The sequence below is a fragment of the Amblyomma mixtum genome, chromosome 5 (genome assembly GCF_055824585.1).
Source record: "Amblyomma mixtum isolate Tamu chromosome 5, ASM5582458v1, whole genome shotgun sequence".
In the NCBI taxonomy this organism is placed as follows: Eukaryota; Metazoa; Arthropoda; class Arachnida; order Ixodida; family Ixodidae; genus Amblyomma; species Amblyomma mixtum.
In genome coordinates this window covers 156,873,687-156,894,199 of record NC_143016.1, presented here as the reverse complement: position 1 = coordinate 156,894,199, position 20,513 = coordinate 156,873,687, and the positions used below count along the sequence as shown (strand labels likewise).

The following is a 20,513-nucleotide window of genomic DNA, read 5'->3' as shown; positions in this document are numbered from 1 at the left end:
GCGGCGGCTGAATGAGCTGACAATCGGGATAATATTGTCAGAGAACAGAAACCTTTGTAACATAGGCTTTGGAAGTGGCATGTGCTTCCAAAGAAGCAGCAGCTAGCACGGGAGTATTGTCACCGAAAGATGAAAGGCGGGCATAAGAAAGAGCTGCGCCGCCGAAAAGAGAGGAAGGCGATGCTCACGAAAAAAAAGTTGGCACCATCGGAAGCATCAGCGTCACTGGCAAAATGGCGGCAGAAACATCAGTTCCGTTGTAAGCCCTGAAACTAGCTTCAGAATCAACTAGAACAGAAAACTGGGCAAGTTGGAACGGATTCATCTTAATACAGCGCGATACACAGGACGAGAGAAAGAAACAAGAGACGACACGAGCGCAATCTAACAACTGTTGTTAGATTGTTAGATTGCGCTCGTGTCGTCTCTTGTTTCTTTCTCTCGTCCTGTGTATCGCGCTGTATTAAGATGCTTCAGAATCAGAACTAAAGAAGAGGCATCGCAGAAATGGGCGAAGCACATACGTAAATGTGCCGATACAGACGGACGTGGGTAGTAAGATGAACTGCAAAACAAAGCATAAAAGCATTGGCTGTCTGCAATTCATGTGCCGGAAAAGTCAGAAAAAATGACGCACAGTTATGGTAATACTTTGCAGGGTGGCGTGCTACCAACCTAATATAACTAGCATCGTTTATGAATGTATAGCTTAATGTGATGTGCCGCTTTTTGAGGCTGTTAATCTTCTTTGCACTGTTCACACTTCTTTTTTCAGCAGGAAGGTGATGCTCACTGATGCGAACAATTTCCAACAGCTCATATGGACCCGATATTACTTTGTAGTTTCACAGTGGAGTCAACGTAAAATTTAATTAAGCTTGAGTGGCCTGCACGTGACATCAGATATGGAAGGCAACTGCTTTTATAGTCGTTATTGCATGCTGCCAGTCAGTATTTACAATTTTATTCTACTAAGCATATCAAAAAATGCAATAGAGAGGTTGCATTCTACTGTTCCGGCAACATGTAACACATGAGGGTTACTTTGAAATATGCTGCAAGCATTGGATGAAGCAGCACTATGCATATAAAAAGTCGAGGCTTTAATTTGCTCAAAAAATAGTGCTTTAGACGGAGATTATTTCATGCTGCTTATGTAGATAATGCAGTCTTTCAGTGAAGGCTGGTTCGGTAACCAAATCATTTTGCCCAGGCGAAATGTAGAAGTGTAGTATTAAACAGTTTATGAACCTGAATGAAAAACTGCCTTTAATATAAGCCTTTGTAATTTTGTATATATGACGTCACCTCATTTCCACGCGATTGGAAACGACTCTATAGATGTGTAAGTTGGTCTTGCTATTATTGCACTTTTAGCCCCAAGCTTTTCCTTGTTTTCTAGAAACGGTAGCCTAAAATTTATAGTGCATAGCCTTTTCGTTATTTCCAGGGCTTTCTCCACTAATTTAAACTGTATTAGAAGGCGGCGACCGTGGGATGCACCCCGAAATGCCATCACAGGCGCAGGCTTCCTGCTGCTTACAAATAGGAAATGAATTGACAGGTAATATATGCTGGGAAAGCCGAACATACTGAAAATCACAGCTGGCGACATTGGTCATTGACACCCAGGTAATCACCTGTACTGTGCGATGTCAGTGCACGTTAAAGAACACCAGGTGGTCGAAATTTCCGGAGCCCTCCACTACGGCGTCTCTCATAGCCTTAGTTGCTTTGGGACGTTCAACCCCATAAGCTAAACTAAACTAACTTTTTCAAAAAAAACGTTCACACTGTGGGCAACAAAACATATAGTGGCACCAGACACCACAGCCCTATTGTTACCAGAGGCTGCATAACTCCTTAGCCATCCAAGAAATCCGCCTACTGGGAAGGTAAATCCTCAACGCAGAAATGAAAATGCGTAAATGATGGAATGGAAAAGCAGCAAAACCGAGCGCAGGGGATGGTGAGGGAATAAGGTACTTTCACCTAGAGCCGGCACATCTTTAGCAGAAAGGGCAGAAGGGCACACCAGGTCTTGCACAGCCGGCACCTTCAGCCAACCCACGCTTGAGCAGAGGAAGCCGAGGAAGGCCTGCGCGTGCTGTCGAACCGCACGGCGGCGCCAGTAAATGGCCAACAGTGCAGCAATATCATTTAAAATCGAAGGCAAATAAAAATATGGAGAACTAAACGCATGATGATGGAGAGAGGGATTTGTTTAATTGCAGTTTATTTATCTCCTTTTACTAGTTTTATTTCTTGCACGTTTTTCTTTTTCTCATATCACCCTCCCAGTAGTCCTGCATCCGAGTTGCCTACAACTGCACCCAGCAGCTCGGAACAATATTCTTGATTTTTCTGATTCCTTATTTCCTTTTTTGTTCTTTTTGGTTCAGAGCATGAATTTTTTCCTGAGAAGCCAGTGTCCCTGTCATTATGTGAGCGTATGCTATTGATTAAGTAGCTGTCATTTGAGACCTTTTGTTTTTTCTGCATAATTTTTCTGAGTTCCGTTCTTATTAATAAATGGCTAGAAGGCTTCATTTGTGGCATTTTTTTCATGTGTCTTCCTTTATTCCTGCCTTTTGTTTCAGTTTACATTTTCAGACATGAACTAAATAAGCCTATGACTACGTCGTACTGAGCTCTGCGGCCGGAAAATTTATTATATGTTTTCTTTTCTGTGCATGTCAAATGTATAGTACGTACGGCCGCATTATGTATGGAGACTGCCAGGACCATATCTCTAATATGGTGTAGCATGTGGCACAATAAATACGGTGGTAGGTTTCTTTCTTCGATTGTTTCTTGAATCCTAGGTGTTTAATCGGCAGTAGTACCTGCCCCTGTACACAAGTTGACAAGGCCCCTCTCACATGAAATATTTATCGCAACATTTCGATGCTGCCTACACTTACAGAAAGACTACGGCTCACACTGTAGGTTCAAATTTCGCTCTGGGTTCAGTATGGAGGTTTACGCTACAGAACGCACTAATACACTTGTATGGACCGTATACAGAGTGTTTCGTATTATTTCTAATCCTACCTGTAGCATACAACTCAACTCAACTCAACTGAACTGTTCTGTATTTGTCTGAGTTGTAAATAAATTCTCTTGCGCAAACTACTGCCTTCTTTTGGCTCAAGGACAGACCATAGGGTAGCTTATGACAATCTGCGTTTTCAATAAGTAATTTAACATCGAAACTTGCCTGAATTGTAATCTGTGGAAAACTGCATTTGTTTACGTGGAAAATGTTCGTCTAGGCGAGTGGAGCAGCAAATTTGACAGGATTTTTTTTTTTGCGCCACTGCGAGACCAACCCCAGATCCGAGCAGGGATATTGGTTCCTGCGCAGTTCGCTAGACGCTGCAGGCTTTGAAATCGGCTATCGGCTAGCCTAGATGAAAATTACGCGCGCATACGACTTTAGTTTCTCACTGATTCCGGGCAGTCCATGTAAGTTCCGATGTTGAATGATTGATAAAAAAACGCACACTATCATAAGCTACCTTGTCGTCCGTCCTTGAGCAGATAAAGATCAGCTCAGCTTGTCGTCCGTCCTTGAGCAGATAAAGATCAGATTGTGTAGGATACTTTTTACAGTCCGGACAGATAAATACGGAGCGCCATGTATATCTACCCACGGATAGTGCATAGATATCCTTTGCAATAGAGCATACTTTGTGGCGCTAGAAGTGTAGCATTATCAATACTGTGAGGGTATAAGCTTGCACCACAGGGTTGCAAACTTTGCCCTGTTTATCACGGTGTGGGTTTAGACTTGGACAAAGTAACTTTGCACTTCTTGACGTAGCATAAATATACCTGCTAAAGGGGCACACTTGCACCTTTCATGCTATATGCTGTCCTCAGGCTAACACTTTCCCTTCTTAGAAAGGCGTAATGTTACACCTAGTTGGCTTAGAGTTACTCTTCTTATGGCAGCGCAAGTCTAGGCTACTTGAAGCGTAACATTTAACTGTTTGCGAGAGCATAAACACTCAGCCTCCGAGAGACAACGTAACCTTACGCCAAAAAACGTATCAGCTTAGCGACAAGTGACTTACCCCCCAACAAGACTAAGATTAGAGAAACGTGCTGTTGGGAAATTTGGCGTTGCAGGAGATAAATGAAGTGGACGCAAAAATTTAGACAGGGACCGAGAAGAAACACATACGACGACTGACAAGCGCTATACTACCAAGGTGTGACACACGGAATATGAAGCAAAGAAAACAAGCATGCGCAAAGACCGTGGATGCACAAACATCATGCAACCGCTTTTCGATTATGGCAAAAAAAGAATTAAGATAAGCACGTTCAGCGAAATAAATCTGCAAAGAAGCATCACTCGCTCAGCGATCAGACAGCCTTTTATTGTGGAAGGCCTCCAGCACAAGCCGAGGTTTTGCATTAGCGCTCCTGCCTAAAATCTTAGTGTTGTCAAAATCTTGAACTACGCATGCTGACGCAGGAAGAAATGTTCCATAGAACATTTGACGTACTGTCGTTATTTTCTAAATTTTTCTCATGCTCCCGTAGCTGGTCATTAATGCAACGGCCATTTTTTTGCCATAATCGAAACGCGGTTGTATGACGTGTGTGCCTGCACTGCCTTTGCGCATGCTCGTTTTTTTTGCTTCATATCGGTTTAGTTTAGGTTTGGTTTATTGGGGTTTAACGCCCCAAAGCTACTCAGGCTATGAGGGACGCCGTAGTGGAGGTCTCCGGAAATTTCGACCACCTGGGGTTCTTTAACGTGCACTGATACCACACAGTACACGAGCCTCTAGAATTACGCCTCAATCGAAATTAAGCCGCCGCGGCCGGGATCGAACACGCGTCTTTTGGGCCAGCGGCTGAGCGCCGTTACCACTGAGCCACCGCGGCGGGCTCTTCATATTCCGTGTGTCACACGCCAATAAACAGTTGGTAGTAGCGCTTGTCAGTCGTCGTATGTGTTTCTTCTCGGTCTTTGAGTAAATCTTGCGCCCACTTCATTTAAGACTGAGATCAGAACATTTTTTTAGATCGTACGCACATTTTGCCACGTGTTAGAGCGCGGCCTGCCGTGTATGTAGTTTCTTCGTATGTTCTTCCTTGAGTCGAGGCACATCTTCGGATGAATAGACTCATGTTCGTGACGACCTCTCTGTCGTTCCAACGCAGCACATTTCTGTTGTCCACAGTAAACATGGCAGCGAGCCAAGATACTGAGCGCAACTAACATCATGGCTCCCTCCGCGAGTGGAGGAGAACGCGTTTCCCCTAACGCACCAGCTGACGCTTCAAGTTTCAATCGGCTGCGCCTACCATCTGCGCGCACTCAAGGTCCAGCCAAGCGCATCCTTCAAATCCAGTCAGACCTTAGATTCCGCACTGTAAGATTGTGACGGAAAATTCTTCGCAAGGCGAGATCTGCGAGCTGATGCCCCCTAATAGTGGAAACTACGTGGAACTCTTGTCACCGCCGTTATCGTCAACCGCAATGCCGCGCGTCATCTGCCGCTCCGGTGGCCCATCCCGTGAGCTGATCTTTTTTACTCGCACCAGTACCTGATCAAACGATTTTAAATAGCAGGACTTTTTATAGGGCTTTTTGTGCTGTGAAACAACGTTATATACAAAAAAAATTATTTTGGTTATTATCCGCTATGTTTGCAATGGCCCTGCAGTTGTACCGCCGACAGCTGATGTTGCTGGAAGTTGGTTGGAAAAGGCAAATTTTTTGGACGAACAAACTAAAGAAAAAACAACCGAACGAGAGTACGGTAAAAAATTATGAGCAAAAAAAGAAATGAAAGAACGAATAAGCACATCATGGATGCTTCTTTGACGCGTCACTATCTTTGACAGGACATTGACTTTTTGCAAAAATTTCTTGCTCCAGCTTGAAAGGTTCACAAAAGCGATAGACAGGTTAATTTCGGCAAAATTGTAGGCAAGCCTTCAAAGGGCACTTCTTCCTCTTTATGGCGACGAATGAATCTTGTTGCGGCTGTTGACATATTAAATTTTATCTGAAGATTGGTTGGTTTGGTTGGTTTATGGGGTTTAACGTCCCAAAGCGACTTAGGCGATGTGTAGTGCTGTAGTGGAGGGCTCCGGAAATATCGGCCACCTGGGGTTCTTTAACGTGCACTGACATCGCACAGTACACGGGCATCTAGAATTTCGCCTTCATCGAAATTCGGCCGCTGCTGCTGTGATCCCGCGTCTTTCGGGTCGGGCGAAAAAAAGAAAAGACTCTACTGCGCAGAGTGACTTAAATCATTGGCGCACAGTTTCTTGGCAGAATGCAGCTGGTGCTAGTTTTAAACTTTGATGTAAGTTAACTCTACATATTCAGCATGATCTCAGAAACTCGGATGAAGGCTTGCTCGGGGTTTCATAATATATTGTCACGACCAGAAGAGCCGCGAAGGTAGGCGTCGGCAAGAACCCAAGACTGGGAGCCTTATTTTAATTATAGAGCCAGCTTCCACGACACCAAAACAGAACAAGCGCGCCGCGAGAGGCCACCGCCGCTTCGTCGTCGTCTTCGATTCAGCGCGGAGGCCGCGCGGCGCGTTAGGCGCGTGGCATTATTCCCCCCCGCGAAAGCAAACATCGTCTCGATGTGGAATGGGGTATGTACAGTGAGAGGAGGAGGAGAGAAAAACAAAAGAATAGGGGTGAGGTGAACTATACAACGTGCGCTAAATGAAATGCGGCGAGAGTCAAGGTCACACGTGGGGTAAGGGGAAAAAGGTAAGAAACACAGCGTGAACGCTGCGCTCAGTCACGCGAAAAGTACGGCTTTAAGCGCACTACATGCACAATTTCAGGCCGTTGACGCTGAGGGCCGACGATCACAGTTCCGTGGGGTACAACTTCGTAGTTGACGCTGTTCAGGCGGCGCAGGACTCTGTACGGGCCAAAGTACCTATTTATAAACTTTTCGCACAATCCCTTGCGGCGCACGGGTGTCCACACCCATACGTGGTCGCCGGGCTCGTAGTGCACGTCCCTGTGCCGGTGGTGGTGGTGGTGAAAACTTTTAATTTCTGAAATAGAGTTTGGGAGCCACAGAGTGGCCACGCTACATGGTCGGCGTCCCTAGTCCGGGACACCGCATGACAATGCCCCGTCTCTAGCCCGTTTCACCAGGTTATAGTGTCGGGCATCGGCGGATTGCTGGTCCTTGATGTGCAAGCGGGCCAGCTGACGGGCCTGCTCTGCTTGTTCCACGAAGTGGCCTGCTTCAGGGGGGAGCTCTGCGCCGCCATACGGCAGCATGGCGTCTAGCATCATGCGGACCTCTCTGCCATACACGAGACGGAACGGGGTGAACTGGGTGGTTTCCTGCGCCGCGGTATTATATGCGAAGGTGACGTACGGCAAGACCTCATCCCAGGTTTTGTGTTCAACGTCGACGTACATCGAGATCATGTCCGCCAATGTTTTGTTGAGCCGTTCCGTTAGACCATTGGTTTGGGGATGATACGCTGTTGTTGGTCGATGCGCAGTATGGCTAAGCGTTAAGACGTCGCGTAGAAGTCGGGCTGTAAACGCCTTGCCTCGGTCAGTAATGACGGCCGATGGGGCGCCGTGTCTAAGCACGATGTCGTGCATAAAGAAGTGGGCAACTTCGGCGGCAGTACCTCGAGCAAGGGCCTTTGTTTCAGCGTAGCGGGTCAAGTAGTCTGTGGCGACTACGATCCACTTGTGGCCGGACGACGAGAGAGGAAATGGCTCCAGAAGGTCCATGCCGACTTTGTCGAATGGTATTTGTGGTGGCTCGATGCACTGAAGCAGTCCAGGAGGCTTGAGCGCGGGTTTTTTCCGCCGCTGGCATTGCCGGCATGTCCGGACATAATGCTTGACACTTTAAGTTAGGTTGGGCCAGTAATATTTCTTCCGGATTCGGGATAAGGTTCGTGTAACTCCAAGGTGGCCGGAAGTCGGTTCATCATGGCAGGCAAGGAGGACTTCATCCCCGAGATCGGACGGTATGACGAGGAGGTAAGTTGTCGGACTTGAAGTAGAGTTCTTTTTATAAAGCACCCCTCTCCGCAGGCAGAACGATGATAGTCCACGAGCTAGGTATCGTGGTATTTCAGGTCGCCCGCCTTCGAGATGTTCGATGAGCAGACCCAGCTCGGCGTCGGCACGCTGTCTGGAAACGAGCTCAGACGTGCTGACCGCTCCAAGAAAGCTATCATCATCGGTGGTGCCTTCTGGAGGAGGTTCGACGGGAGCGCGTGACAAGCTGTCAGCGTCGGTGTGCTTCCTGCCTGACTTGTAGGTGACGGTGAAATCGAATTCCTGCAGGCGTAATGCCCAACGTGCTAGGCGGCCGCAAGGGTCCTTTAAATTTTTCAACCAGCACAGCGAGTGGTGGTCGGTGACGATACGAAACGGTCTACCATACAGGTATGGGCGGAACTTAGCGGCGGCCCAGACTACCGCCAAACATTCTTTTTCCGTAGTAGAGTAGTTCAACTCAGCGCGCGACAGTGCGCGGCTGGCGTAGGCAATTACTTTGTCGACGCCATTTTGCCGCTGTACTAGAACAGCGCCAAGACCGACGTTGCTCGCATCCGTGTGCACCTCCGTGTCAGCATCTTCGTCGAAATGTGCCAGGATGGGCGGCGATTGGAGTCGGCGTCGTAACTCGTCGAAGGCAGTCTGCTGTTCGTTGCCCCAGGAAAATGACGTGTCATCACGGGTGAGGAGTGTCAGGGGGCTGGCGAGCTGGGCGAAGTTTCTAATGAAGCGGCGATAGTAGGAGCACAGGCCCAGGAAGCGTCGGACTGCTTTTTTGTGGGCGGGAACCGGAAAGGCAGCAACGGCAGCAAGCTTCTCTGGGTCAGCGCGGATTCCGTCAGCACTAATGACGTGCCCGAGGAACTTCAATTCGGTGAACCCAAAGTGGCATTTTTCTGGTTTGAGGGAGAGGTTGGCGGATCGAACGGCTTCGAGGACAGTCCTGAGGCGGTGCAGATGTTCCGTGAACGTTGCGGAAAAAAATGATGACATCATCAAGATAAACAAGACAGGTCTGCCACTTCAAACCGGTGAGAACGGTGTCCATCATTCTTTGGAACGTGGCAGGAGCACAGCAGAGCCCGAATGGGAGGACACGAAATTCATACAGCCCGTCCGGTGTGATGAAGGCGGTTTTCTCACGGTCCCTCTCATCAACTTCTATCTGCCAATAACCACTTCTGAGGTCGACCGAAGAGAAGTACTTGGCTTGACGAAGAAAGTCGATGCCAAGGATGACATCGCGAGAACATTCGCGGAGAACGAGAAAAGTGGCAACGAATGTGCAGCCTCGAACCGTAACCCGGGCCGCACACATGCCGAGTGGTGCGACAAGATGTCCGCCTGCCGTGCGTATGTCGGGGCCTTGGATCCCTTCATGACGGTTGTACAGAGGTCCTTGTCACCAACTTCTGCAATGAGCATCGACATCTGTACCGTGGCACAGCCATCGCTTACGTCGACCATGTTCAGGAAGTGGCCGAATGCTTTGCTTGTGCGGAGGACACACCTGGAGCTGACGCCGAAGCGGTCACCAACGTAGACATAAATCCAGGCCTTCCACCGACTGAAAAGAGGCAACTCTAGGACCTCTTGCGGGAGTTTGGTGCGTGTTTCACGTCGTCGTCTTCGATTCAGCGCGGAGGCCGCGCGGCGCGTTAGGCGCGTGGCATTATTCCCCGCACCTCCACCAGTGTCACGACCAGAAGAGCCGCGAAGGTAGGCGTCGGCAAGAACCCAAGACTGGGAGCCTTCTTTTAATTATAGAGCCAGCTTCCACGACACCAAAACAGAACAAGCGCGCCGCGAGAGGCCACCGCCCCTTCGTCGTCGTCTTCGATTCAGCGCGGAGGCCGCGCGGCGCGTTAGGCGCGTGGCAATATAAACTAGCAAGAATGAAAAATAGGTGGCTCACTTTGACCTGCCAGGATATCAGCGATTCGGCAGTACCATAAATGTCGAGCATCTCTGCAAAATACCCGAAGTGGGCAGCCTCGCTGATTAAACAGTTGAGCTACCTGAAATGTTCCGGGATAATAAAGTTAAAATTACGTGGGAAGCACTGAACAGACTGGCAATTAGAGTTCACAAAGGATTAATACACGTTGGTTTGTTACCACCTTTTCTGTTCGTGATTTATACGACAGAAATTGAAGCTATGCTACAGAGACAGAAGGATACAGTCTCTCTTATAAGCTAATGGAGCTATCGCGGAGGAACAGGTGCACGGTTTATTAAAGGGTGATTTAGAAGTCAAAAAAGAGTATGAATGAAATAATCGGAGGCGCACTTAGGGATGCACCGTGCAGTTTTTACAAAAACGCAGAGGAAATGTTGGATTCTTTATTGAAAACGGCAAACTTTATTCCGACATTTGTCTTCGACACGTGGCGCTGCAGTTACACTCTGGAAGCTACTGACACAACTAAACATGCACTTTTGCATTGTAAACGTCAAAAATCTCACGATAAAAATTCGTCGAGAAAATTCTCGCACTTTCGTGCTCCTTTCTGTGAAAATCGCATCGGGCTTGTGTCCGTAGTTTTGGAATAATTTTTTTACCTTTTCTGCTAATTTTTATACCTTGTATACTGAAACGATGCAGTCTGAGCTGATAATCAGTTATATAGCACCTCGTGAATATCTCTTGAGGTGTATCTTTTGCTCCTGGGCTTAAAATCAGCACAAGTAAATTAAATTTGTTAATGTTGGAAGATAGAGCTGAATAGGTTATCATGATTATTGAATACTTAGGGTGGAATAGCACAAATATCTCGGCGTACGGCTAAACAAGGGTAACGTAAAGGTGGGAAACCAGGAAAGACTATTCGGACGATAGGAAAAGGAAATGCCACAGTAATGAAGACTAGACAAGTCTGGAGCGTGTCAGTTATGATGCTCAGACGTATTTCTAGGCAGTAATGACCCTAGAGTATACTTTTGTGGAATTGGGTGTCTTCATGAGATGAGAAGTCCGGTCAGGTCTCGAGCTTAACCACGGAGTTGTCAATAAATAAGTGTTATGTGGCCGCGGTAATTCTGTAAATTAGACTTTCATGGCGGAGATCGTTTTAAATGCGCTAAACGCAGGGCAAATTTTCCATGAAGAAGACTCGGAAGGATAAATGAAATGTGATGGCAGCTCAAAAATGAAATATTTGTAAAGAAAGAGCATTTACTCGCAGTGCCGGAAAATGAATCGAAACGTAATAACCATCACATAACACGACACAAGAACTGGATAATAAATAGCGCGGAACGCAAGGTCGACGAGTCACCGGTAGTGAATGGGATCTCTTCGATGGAATTGAAGCGGACTGTGTTGACAAAGGGAACAAAGAAATAAACAGGCTTTATTTTGTTAACAACTGCGGATTCTTCTTCGCGAATGGGTCACTGCTTTCGCGTACTGCGCTATTTTGATGGCAATGGAAAAGAGCCGTCGCGCAACCGACCGCGTGTTATTGGCAGTCCGCTAGCAAAATTTCTTTGGGACGCGTGTAGCAGGAAGTGGTATAGAAATGAGCAGCACGTCCCAAGATGCTGCGTCTCGGAGAATTTAGACTCGCGTTCTTCGGCCCAATAGAACTCTGCCTCAGTGCATCACGACCCAGTAAAGTTATTGTTTTCCACTTGAACTCAACACCTCGAAGAAGCTGCCTCATAGAGATGGCCACGACAAAATGTTGTTGTTGGTACTCCTGCTCAGAAAGAGCGCATGCGACTACCGATCAATGTTTATAGCAAGCATGAGTTTATATCAAGCAAGAATGTTTTTGTCGCTGTCTAGTAACTGACAGCTACGGTGCAATCAACAATATCAGCATAACCACAAAAAAGAGACACCAACAGTACGCCCCCGTCGAAATGACCAGGACACGAAGCAATAAACACGAACGAATGTATGTGAGCCAGAGTGTGCGCAGCGGCGAAATTTATTCCAGTTTCCAATTTCAGCAGAACTAGATATTCTTTCCTCACGGCATGAACATACCAGAGAAGCCTACTCACGTTGTACTTCGTTCTACGGTTACAAACAATCGAGATTATTACGACGCGACAAGCATGCCACAAAATGCACTCGAACGGGATATACATAAGAGCATTCGCAACTTTGTTAATCCTCCAATTGGCTTTCGCTTAGCGGTCTTCTTAGTGACCACCACCTCTTAGATCTTAGCGACCTGGTCGGCTGTCTTAGAAACCTTTTTTTGCCACCCGTCCTGCCTGCGCAGGTAGTCTCCCGCCGCTCCACTGCGGTTATTTGCATGAAAAGGTTCTCACCGCAGCCCCACACTATATGGTTGACATTCGCATACTCTCGGAAGCTTTTTTCATTCTGCACAGTATAGCTGTGGGTGAATTTTAGCAATTACTGCTAAGTTTTGAACCCTGTGTGTTTAAAGCCGCCAGCTTGGTTCAATTGTCTTGCATGAGCGCGGGGCTGGAGTTCGAATTCCCTTGTTCCCGTTTGACAGAAGATTCTGATTTTACTAGAGGCGGGTAGACATTCCTTCGTTCGCCGATCTGGCCCAGTGCCTTGGGAACAGCCTGCCCAGATATTGAATCCTCGGGCTGTGTTTGTGACCTTTTTTTTTCCTGAAAGGTTTGAGTGTGCGCGGGTACATATACTTTCATTCGAGCTTCTGGATGTGTGTGGGGGGGGGGGGGAGGCGATGGGGTATTTAAGATTTAGTTCTGCGGCGGGGTGGTGTATTCTGCCTCTGATAAAGTTACTTATCGCAGGTTTTTGAGTATCTTATTATGATAATTCGCGGTGGCATTTTAATGGTCATGGCGTATATGTCATTGCTGCTTCTTCTGCCTCTTCCGAAATTTTCCCTGGCATTGTCGTAGCTGCTATGCTTTCAGCTTGCTGGTCGGCTATAGCCACAAATATTCGGCGCGACGACATACAGCACAGAATTGTCTTTAAGACTAGTGTCTAGATTTATAGATTTATCACGCGGGCTTTGATTACGCTGTTGCTCTGCGAAGGAAGCATGTTTCTTGTTAGCGGTGGTTTCTCTATACATCCCATTATTTCCACATAGGGATGTTTGAATTGAGGTGCGTTCTGTCTACATTTTGCGCTGGGACCTTGTAGGATATTTTTACCTGCTTTAAGTTTTTTATAGTCGCTCTATGTAGTCTTTCAAATGCGCCTCATTGAGTTCTGCCCGTTCATGATGCGATTACTGCGTGCATTGCACTTCAAGTTGTTGTATGTGCAGTAAGGATACAAATTCCGTCCAGATAACGTTTTCCACCTCTCCTATTTAGTTTATCATCACTGACGTGCACGAACGCTGAACTCCAGTGGCTCGATGAGAAAACAATCGGAGGAATAAATCACTTGCTCCACTCGCTGTGCTATGTCCCTCGCTGAAAACAGCAAAAAGAGTGCACTCACAGATGCAAGGTACAGTATTTCGTCGACTGTTAATAGCTCAGGACCGGCAAGCCCCGCTAGAAGATGAAGAAACCACTGCAGATGAGCGCGTCTCTGCTTTCCCTCTGCGCGGAATTTTACCTAAGCCAAACCGCTCCGCTGGCTTCCTGTTCGTGCGTGTCGTCGACACCACCATTCTGCTGACGTCCACATATGCACAGGGCCCTAATGCACAGATCACGACAGCCACACTGCTGGCGGACTACACCTGGACACGTAAAAACCGCGGACTTAAGAGTGCTGACGCATAGTACGGAATGCGGTGCGTCTACCGCTGATGCTGTCGCAGTAGTATCTGGCGCCATATCCCATGATGCAGGCTTGTTAACTTGCTTTAGGTGGCCGGAGAGCCGTAGCATGACGGCGCCGTCAACAGGTGTCGACGTGAGAAAAATTCACGGCCGACTTACATGCTGAAAGCTTTCAGGATTTTCATTTTTAATTTTCTCAGGAACACGACCACCTTTCGGCTGAAAAAAAGAATAAACGTTGGCAGTGCTTTCAAGAGATAATAGGTACATACATATTAAATTTGCTACTATCTCCATTGAAGATGGCGATGACAATGACAATTTTCATGGCGCAAGGCCATCTGTGGCTAAAGAGGGTCACGGCACAAGGTGTTTTTCTGTCTACTCAAGGTGATTTCCAATACCCATTTCCCTGCAAGTAACTCTGAAAACCCTAGCAACAGGCTCTGAAAACCCGAGCAACAAGCTTGCAAGCTTTCTACAACGGGCGGATACACGGCGGCGCTGGGGATCGAACCCAGCACCTCCCGAATGCGAGACGGGTGCTCAACCACCCGGCAAGGCCACCGCTGTGGTTCATGCATTGATGAGCAGTGCTTAGAATGCAGAAGAAATTGCATTACCTTGGGGACTTTGCTGGCAACGAGTTTTCAGGGAAGCTCTTAGCATGCATTCGTGCATGCATAAGCAATTGTTTTTTTTTTCGAATGTAAATCTTATTTTTGTTACCTAGCAATAATAGCAATTATTTTCCTCCATAATTTGTTTGATTTGTGCAATAGGCTTAAAACACTCTTAGGTAAACCCTAAATCATTTATTGTGACTCTGTAAGCAGAAGTAATCAACTGAACGAATATAAGGCAAATAAGCGTCGCATTAAGTGGCCGTAGTAATATTTCCAGGGAAACATGGCATCACTGATTTCATTTCATAAATTTATTGTTAGTTCACACGCACCTCAAATGATTCCTAACTTTAACAGCCAGAATGCTTCGACTCAAAATTATACCTAATTGGTAAACTTTTGTTCCATCTTCTTTCGTGTGCTACGCGCATTTTTCTGAGGACAAGTTGCATACACTCATAATGATGTGGGTGAAAGTCTGTATGCTGTTCTGATAAGTGGCCAAGTAACATAAATGGCGGTTTTTATGCTTTGTAGCCAGGATAACAATTATATTACCGCTGATAAAGCGGTTCTGGGACAGCCGTGTGATACATAGAAAGCACGCATGCGCTGAACCGCAATATCATATCTTCACCAAAAAGCTGGGCGCCATTGCCATCTTGCATGAGCGGGTGAAGCACGCGCGGTTCACCTACTAGTATTTCAGTCTCAGCCTGCCCGTTCCGTGATATCAGCAGCCGCGGAAACTAATATCCCAAAGACCACTGAAGCACTGACCGTGGCCGCCATGGCATCTTGCGAAGAACGCTGCCTGCTTCTGTCTCTGCCGATGGAGATGATCACCTACATCTTCGGTTTCCTGTCTCCCGAAGACCTGTTGGCCGTTGAACAAACTTCGCCTGTGTTTTCAAGACTGGCTCAAGACCCCAGCGTTCTGCAAACCACAAAGTTTCACCCAAACAGCTCGCCGGGCTCTCTTCAAGACTACTTGGACGAGAACCGGTCGGTGGCCATATCTGAATTAGACCTGAATAACTTCCTGGCACTTGACTCGAGAAGGGTGGAAGGCTGCGTCCAGAGATGCGTCAATCTGACCAAATTGCGCTGCGCGAACACCCGTTTGTTGCCTACAGCTGTCCTTCGCCTCCTTCGAGACAGGCTCCGTCGTCTGCAGTTCCTCGAATGGTCACTCCTTAGATATCCAGTTGACCAGAATGACGCGGGATTTTTATGGAAGCGCCCTAGCGATGACATGCCGTCACAAATCTCTGAAACCCTGCGCGGTATGTACGTTGAGGTGTCACATGGCATGGTCAACAACCTTCTGTTCTGCTCCATTCTCGAGCACTGTCCCAGCCTTCGCAATTTGCACTTCCACGAGATAATGCTTGGGGGAACACTCAAATCAGCCTCATACAATGTGCTCGAGAGCTACCACCGCGGCACAGCAGGGAAGTTTGAAACATTCACCTTCACCGACAGCCGCACTCTTGCAGCCCACGAAACGGGAAGGACGGAGCCTGTGGACGCATGCGGTCCAGCACACGCACCCAAAAGTGTTTTCGGCTTGTTCAAGGCAAGTTTGAATATATCTCGGAATGTAGTCGTGAGGCAGAATCCGAGGCCATCAACGAACTGCGTGGTCTTGGACCGGAGAACTGCACATCAGGTACGGAGAGATTTTTCGAGTCTCTTCATTGTCATTAAAGATGACGCGTTTGCAACTCTCGAAGAAGCGGCTGGTCACCACTTGCACCCTAACACGCGAGCGTTGACGCTGAAGTGTTCCCCGTCAGAGACAGCGGCCCAGAAGTGTTCGGCAAGTGCCGCCGATGGCACGTTTTTCTTCCACTTCCTCAGAGGATGCCACAGACTGAAAGAGCTGAATCTGGCTGCGTTCCATTTTGAAGAGAACATCGATTGCTGCTCCCTCCTGGCTAACGCCAGTCTCATCTGCCTACGCGCACTGACGCTTCCATCTTGTACACTTCGTGAACGCGGGCGCCTCGAACAGCTCGCCAAGGCGCCCTTCAGGCTGGCGGAGCTAGACGTGCGCGCGGCTCTCACTGAGCGGCCACTGACTTGCGCCTTCTGCAACGCTCCTTCCACATGTACCGAAGAGGTGTTCGAAGGGCTGCGCCTACTGTGCCCCCTTAGGCGTCTTAACTTGTGCGATCTGCCGCACATCCGCGATCTGCGCTTCCTCAGGGGCTGCATGGTCCGTGAACTCAGACTCCGGAACCTTGGACTAGGGCGCTTTCCAACTGAAGAAACACTAGCGGCGTTGACAGAGGTAAGGATTGTTGGCGATTTGCCCAGACTAACCCTGTGCTGTTTGTGTCGTGGCTACAAAAGTGCCTCTCCTCCAACTTTCAACTCAGACTAAGACGGACGCCGGAGAGGAAGGCGGCGGATATTTCCAGTAATGTGAGGTTTTTTTAACGTCTGCTGACATAGCACCGTGCACGGGCTTATATCAATCTGCCTCTATCGAATTCATGCTCCCTCTGATGCAGAGTCTACACAAATATGTGTGTGTCGAAAATATAGCACCTACAGGTTGATACATACATCTCTGCAATTAAATTCAGCAATCGTAAGCGATCTGTATCTCCTTGGTTCTGAATGTTTCAAACGCGAGTAGGCCAAGTTCTGTCGTTTTCACTGTACAGTTAAGAAAATTATACCCAGAATTTCGACATCAAGGAGCAATTTAATGCAGCTGAAGAAGTATAATAATAAAGATAGTGAAGTAAAGATAGGGAAACGCTGTTCATTTAAATTCATGCGTAACAGAATTCAGAGAAAAAAGCGTAACGCAAAATCAAGACAGCGACTGAGATAAATGGACACACAGCGTTCTCGGTCTTTTACCTTTTTCAGCGCTATGGTTTTCCCCTCACTCATGAACCAACAGTCCGAAGCATCTACCCAGAAAAATGTCAGTGTGCAAGTATTATTTTGAAATGAAAGATTTCTAACATTATGGGCGTAGCCATTCCCAAGGCTCCCAGAATATTGCCATATTAAAAGCTGATAGCGTCGTAGGCTTTATCTGGTGATAAACTTATCCCTTAGCAGCTTTATCTCCTGCACAATGTTTCATGGACTATGAGTAGTGATGGGTGTCATCAAGCGTTCGGCGCAGACATCAACCGCTCTGAAAAACCGAAAACTGGTTGTAAGAAAAGGTACAATGCATTAACTACCTCATTTCTCTGTGGGCACCTGAACTGCGCCGAAAGGAATGGTAGAAGGAATTGAAGGGAGGAACTGTGAAAGGGGCGACGTAGTGGACGGCTTTAGATAAATTTCGCTCGTCAGGGATTCTTAGACTTGCACTTGCATCTTTAAGCACACGGGGGCTCTGCGGTTTGCGGGCATCAAACGCAACCGCGGCGGTCGCCTTTAGCAGAAGGCAAAATCCAAAAGGCACCCTTATGTCGTGCGATGGCATTGCAGGTTAAAGAATCCCTGGTCACCGATCGGTATCCAAAGCCCTCCACTACGGCAGCTCTTTCATGTTTCACTCCCACCTTCGTCCCGTCCCTTATTGCGCACTCGAGGTGTCAATTGAGAAGTGAATTCCTGCGCCGTTTTCTTTCCCAAAAAATCACATTGTCTTTTTACCAAGCGTCGATGTTTGTAAGGGATTCTATGCCTTCCGCAGCTTTTCCTCTTCAAACAGCAGTACTCTCCCTTCGAATTATTGCAATGCCTGTTACAGGTAATGGTGCAGGTGGAGAGCCTGAAATTGGAGAGCAGTGTTGTCCCCTTGGACCTGTCCTTGCTCTTCCGAGGAGAGATGGACGCACCACGGCTACGCCGGCTCTGCGTCACGACGACGGGGATAGCGTCGGAACAATTGTCACGCTCGCTGCACAACTTGTGCCTACTCTTCCCTGCTGCGGAGTCTATCCACGTGCATGGTTGGATAGCCGGTGTGCCACCGAAGCGCTTCGATATCATCGCGCCCTCACACATTGGCCTGGACGGCATTTACTGGAATTTGTACACGGAATCTGCGTATTCCGCTGACCGTACTGTCCTTTGTGAGGCGCGTGATATTGTTTCCGTTCCGAGGCCGCACAACTGCGGCCCACGCCGCTTTTAAACCCGGTGACATAAAAAACATGGCTGAACACTATGCCCTTCAGACCTGCTCGCATTGGGGCCAGCATAAAAACTACACACCGAGAGCAAAGCCGACAGAAAATATTCCTCATCTGCCGCATCCACCAAGACACGCTTTTGAGCTTTGGAATCAGAAAATGGTGGATATGCTTGAAGGTCTCGGTGTTTTGGCCTTGCATGATCGCCAAAGCTCCGATCGGGCTTTGACGGCGTCACTCCCCTCTAGCCCTGACATTGTGAAAACGATTTTTAGAGTTGTGTTCTGCGCCTTATTTATTATTGCAACCTCTTTTAAATGACGGCGCATGTATGTGTGAAAATGGTGGAAGTTTTGAGCTGACTGATAGCGTCATTTTATATGCATTGTTTTTAATGTTCGCACTTTATACCTGATCGCGAGAAACACAAGTTGCATTTTTGCCTATAAAATCCGTGGAGGGCCGGCCACCGCATTTCGATTAGTTCGATGGCTCGAAAGGATAACATCGTTTTCTGTGGCGCTTTTGAGAATGCTGTTGCACAAGATGGTCATCATATCAATGTTCCAGCACCAAAACCATGCCAGCCTACGCTGCTACCCAAGAGCGAAAAAATGGTGTGGCATTTCTTTCGTTCGTTGCCAGTCGAGCCTTTCAGATGTTGTCCTTGAAAAAGTGGTTTCAGTATGGCTTTGGTCGCGCATGGCTTCATGCGGCGAACTTTGCCACGATTATGTGAACAAGGATGCGCAAATCAGTGTGCAGATTTCATGAGGTGAAGCAACGCATCTCAACCGCGGCAGGAAGTGGTGTTTGTATACGATATCTGGTCGAAATAAAATAGTGATGGAAGTGTTTTAACTGACTGAGCATGATGCACACGCCCGCGGCACCTTGAACAGTTCTGCTTCGCTGGCTGGTCCTTTAGACCATTCGGCCATGGGTGCAGCCTTTAAAATCTTGTTTAATACTGCAAGCGTGGCGTGCTATGCTTTGGATAACGTCTTTATCAACAATTATTCTCTCCAAAACGCAGCTTGCATCAACTCACACTGCATTCTGGGAAATTTGAACCAGCAACGCCATATGACGAGCATGGGGCCAGTCACATAAAACGGCGGGACATTATGACCACAGCGGGAGGGCAAAAAATACGGCACGATAACCCATTCCCCACGCCTCGATTGCTTGTATCGCCCGTCAATTGTTTCCATTTATTTTAAGCGTCCTGAGTATTCCTTGAGTGTTTGAGGCGACTGCAGCACGGACGCAATGCTTGGACGCTGGCCATTTATTTTGAAGTTCACCGGCTGCCACCATTCTCAGAAACCATATTTTCGTATCCTGACGTCATGCCGCACCTGCCACATGGTTTTCTCGCCATACCATTACATGTCCCCTTGTGACATAAACTCGGGTTTTGTTGGCGCAACGGTAATTATCACTGATCGAGGAGGTCTTGACATCAGTGATGAAATTAAAGCAATTGCACTAAGAAAGAACTAAGCATGAATATACCAAAATAATGGTTTTAGAGGACACATACACAATTTCAATTTTTATGATGTAGACAGCCGTACATACGCTGGAAACTAAAATCGTTTCATCTATTGACTGCACACCAGTCGCCATTTGACGATGCATATGCGTAACATCACCTGACTTTATTCCATCTGACACAAGTAACTTTTCATCATTTTGGAACGGAAAACTCTCCACTTAATGTTGGGGTCCACTTCTACTTAAACCTAAGCGGATCCGGTTCGGATGGATGCGTATTTTTTTTCAGCGGAATTCCCAACGAGTTTAATTGCAGTGTAATTGAAACATATAGCGGTTCAACCGGAATGTTTAATGTTATTACGTATGGATGTTATTTTAAAGACTTTTGTTGCGAACGCAACACTACGCTAGACTCCGAGCCATTTCGCGGAGCCGAGGAAAGGACATACTGCTCATGCTCGAGAAGCAGTGAGATCGCACGGCGCACAGCTGGAGCGCCGCCGCCATCACTGCGCTGCTGACTTAG

The 20,513-nt window shown here is 47.5% G+C and overlaps 1 protein-coding gene across 1 annotated transcript; it reads left to right on the top strand.

Moving 5' to 3' along the window:
- Nucleotides 1–15,159: 15,159 nt before the first annotated feature.
- On the top strand, nucleotides 15,160–18,486 carry LOC149344249 (uncharacterized). The gene is made up of 2 exons (XM_089542575.1): nucleotides 15,160–16,665; nucleotides 18,100–18,486. The coding sequence occupies exons 1-2, from the start codon at nucleotides 15,160–15,162 to the stop codon at nucleotides 18,484–18,486; spliced, it is 1,893 nt and encodes a 630-aa protein (XP_089398701.1).
- Nucleotides 18,487–20,513: the final 2,027 nt, after the last annotated feature.

Excerpts from the sequence above, each read along its gene's own strand:
- LOC149344249 (XM_089542575.1), top strand. The coding sequence starts at position 15,160 with ATGGCATCTTGCGAAGAACGCTGCCTGCTTCTGTCTCTGCCGATGGAG. Across the intron at positions 16,666-18,099 it reads CACTAGCGGCGTTGACAGAG|GTAATGGTGCAGGTGGAGAG; the intron begins GTAAGGATTGTT and ends TGCCTGTTACAG.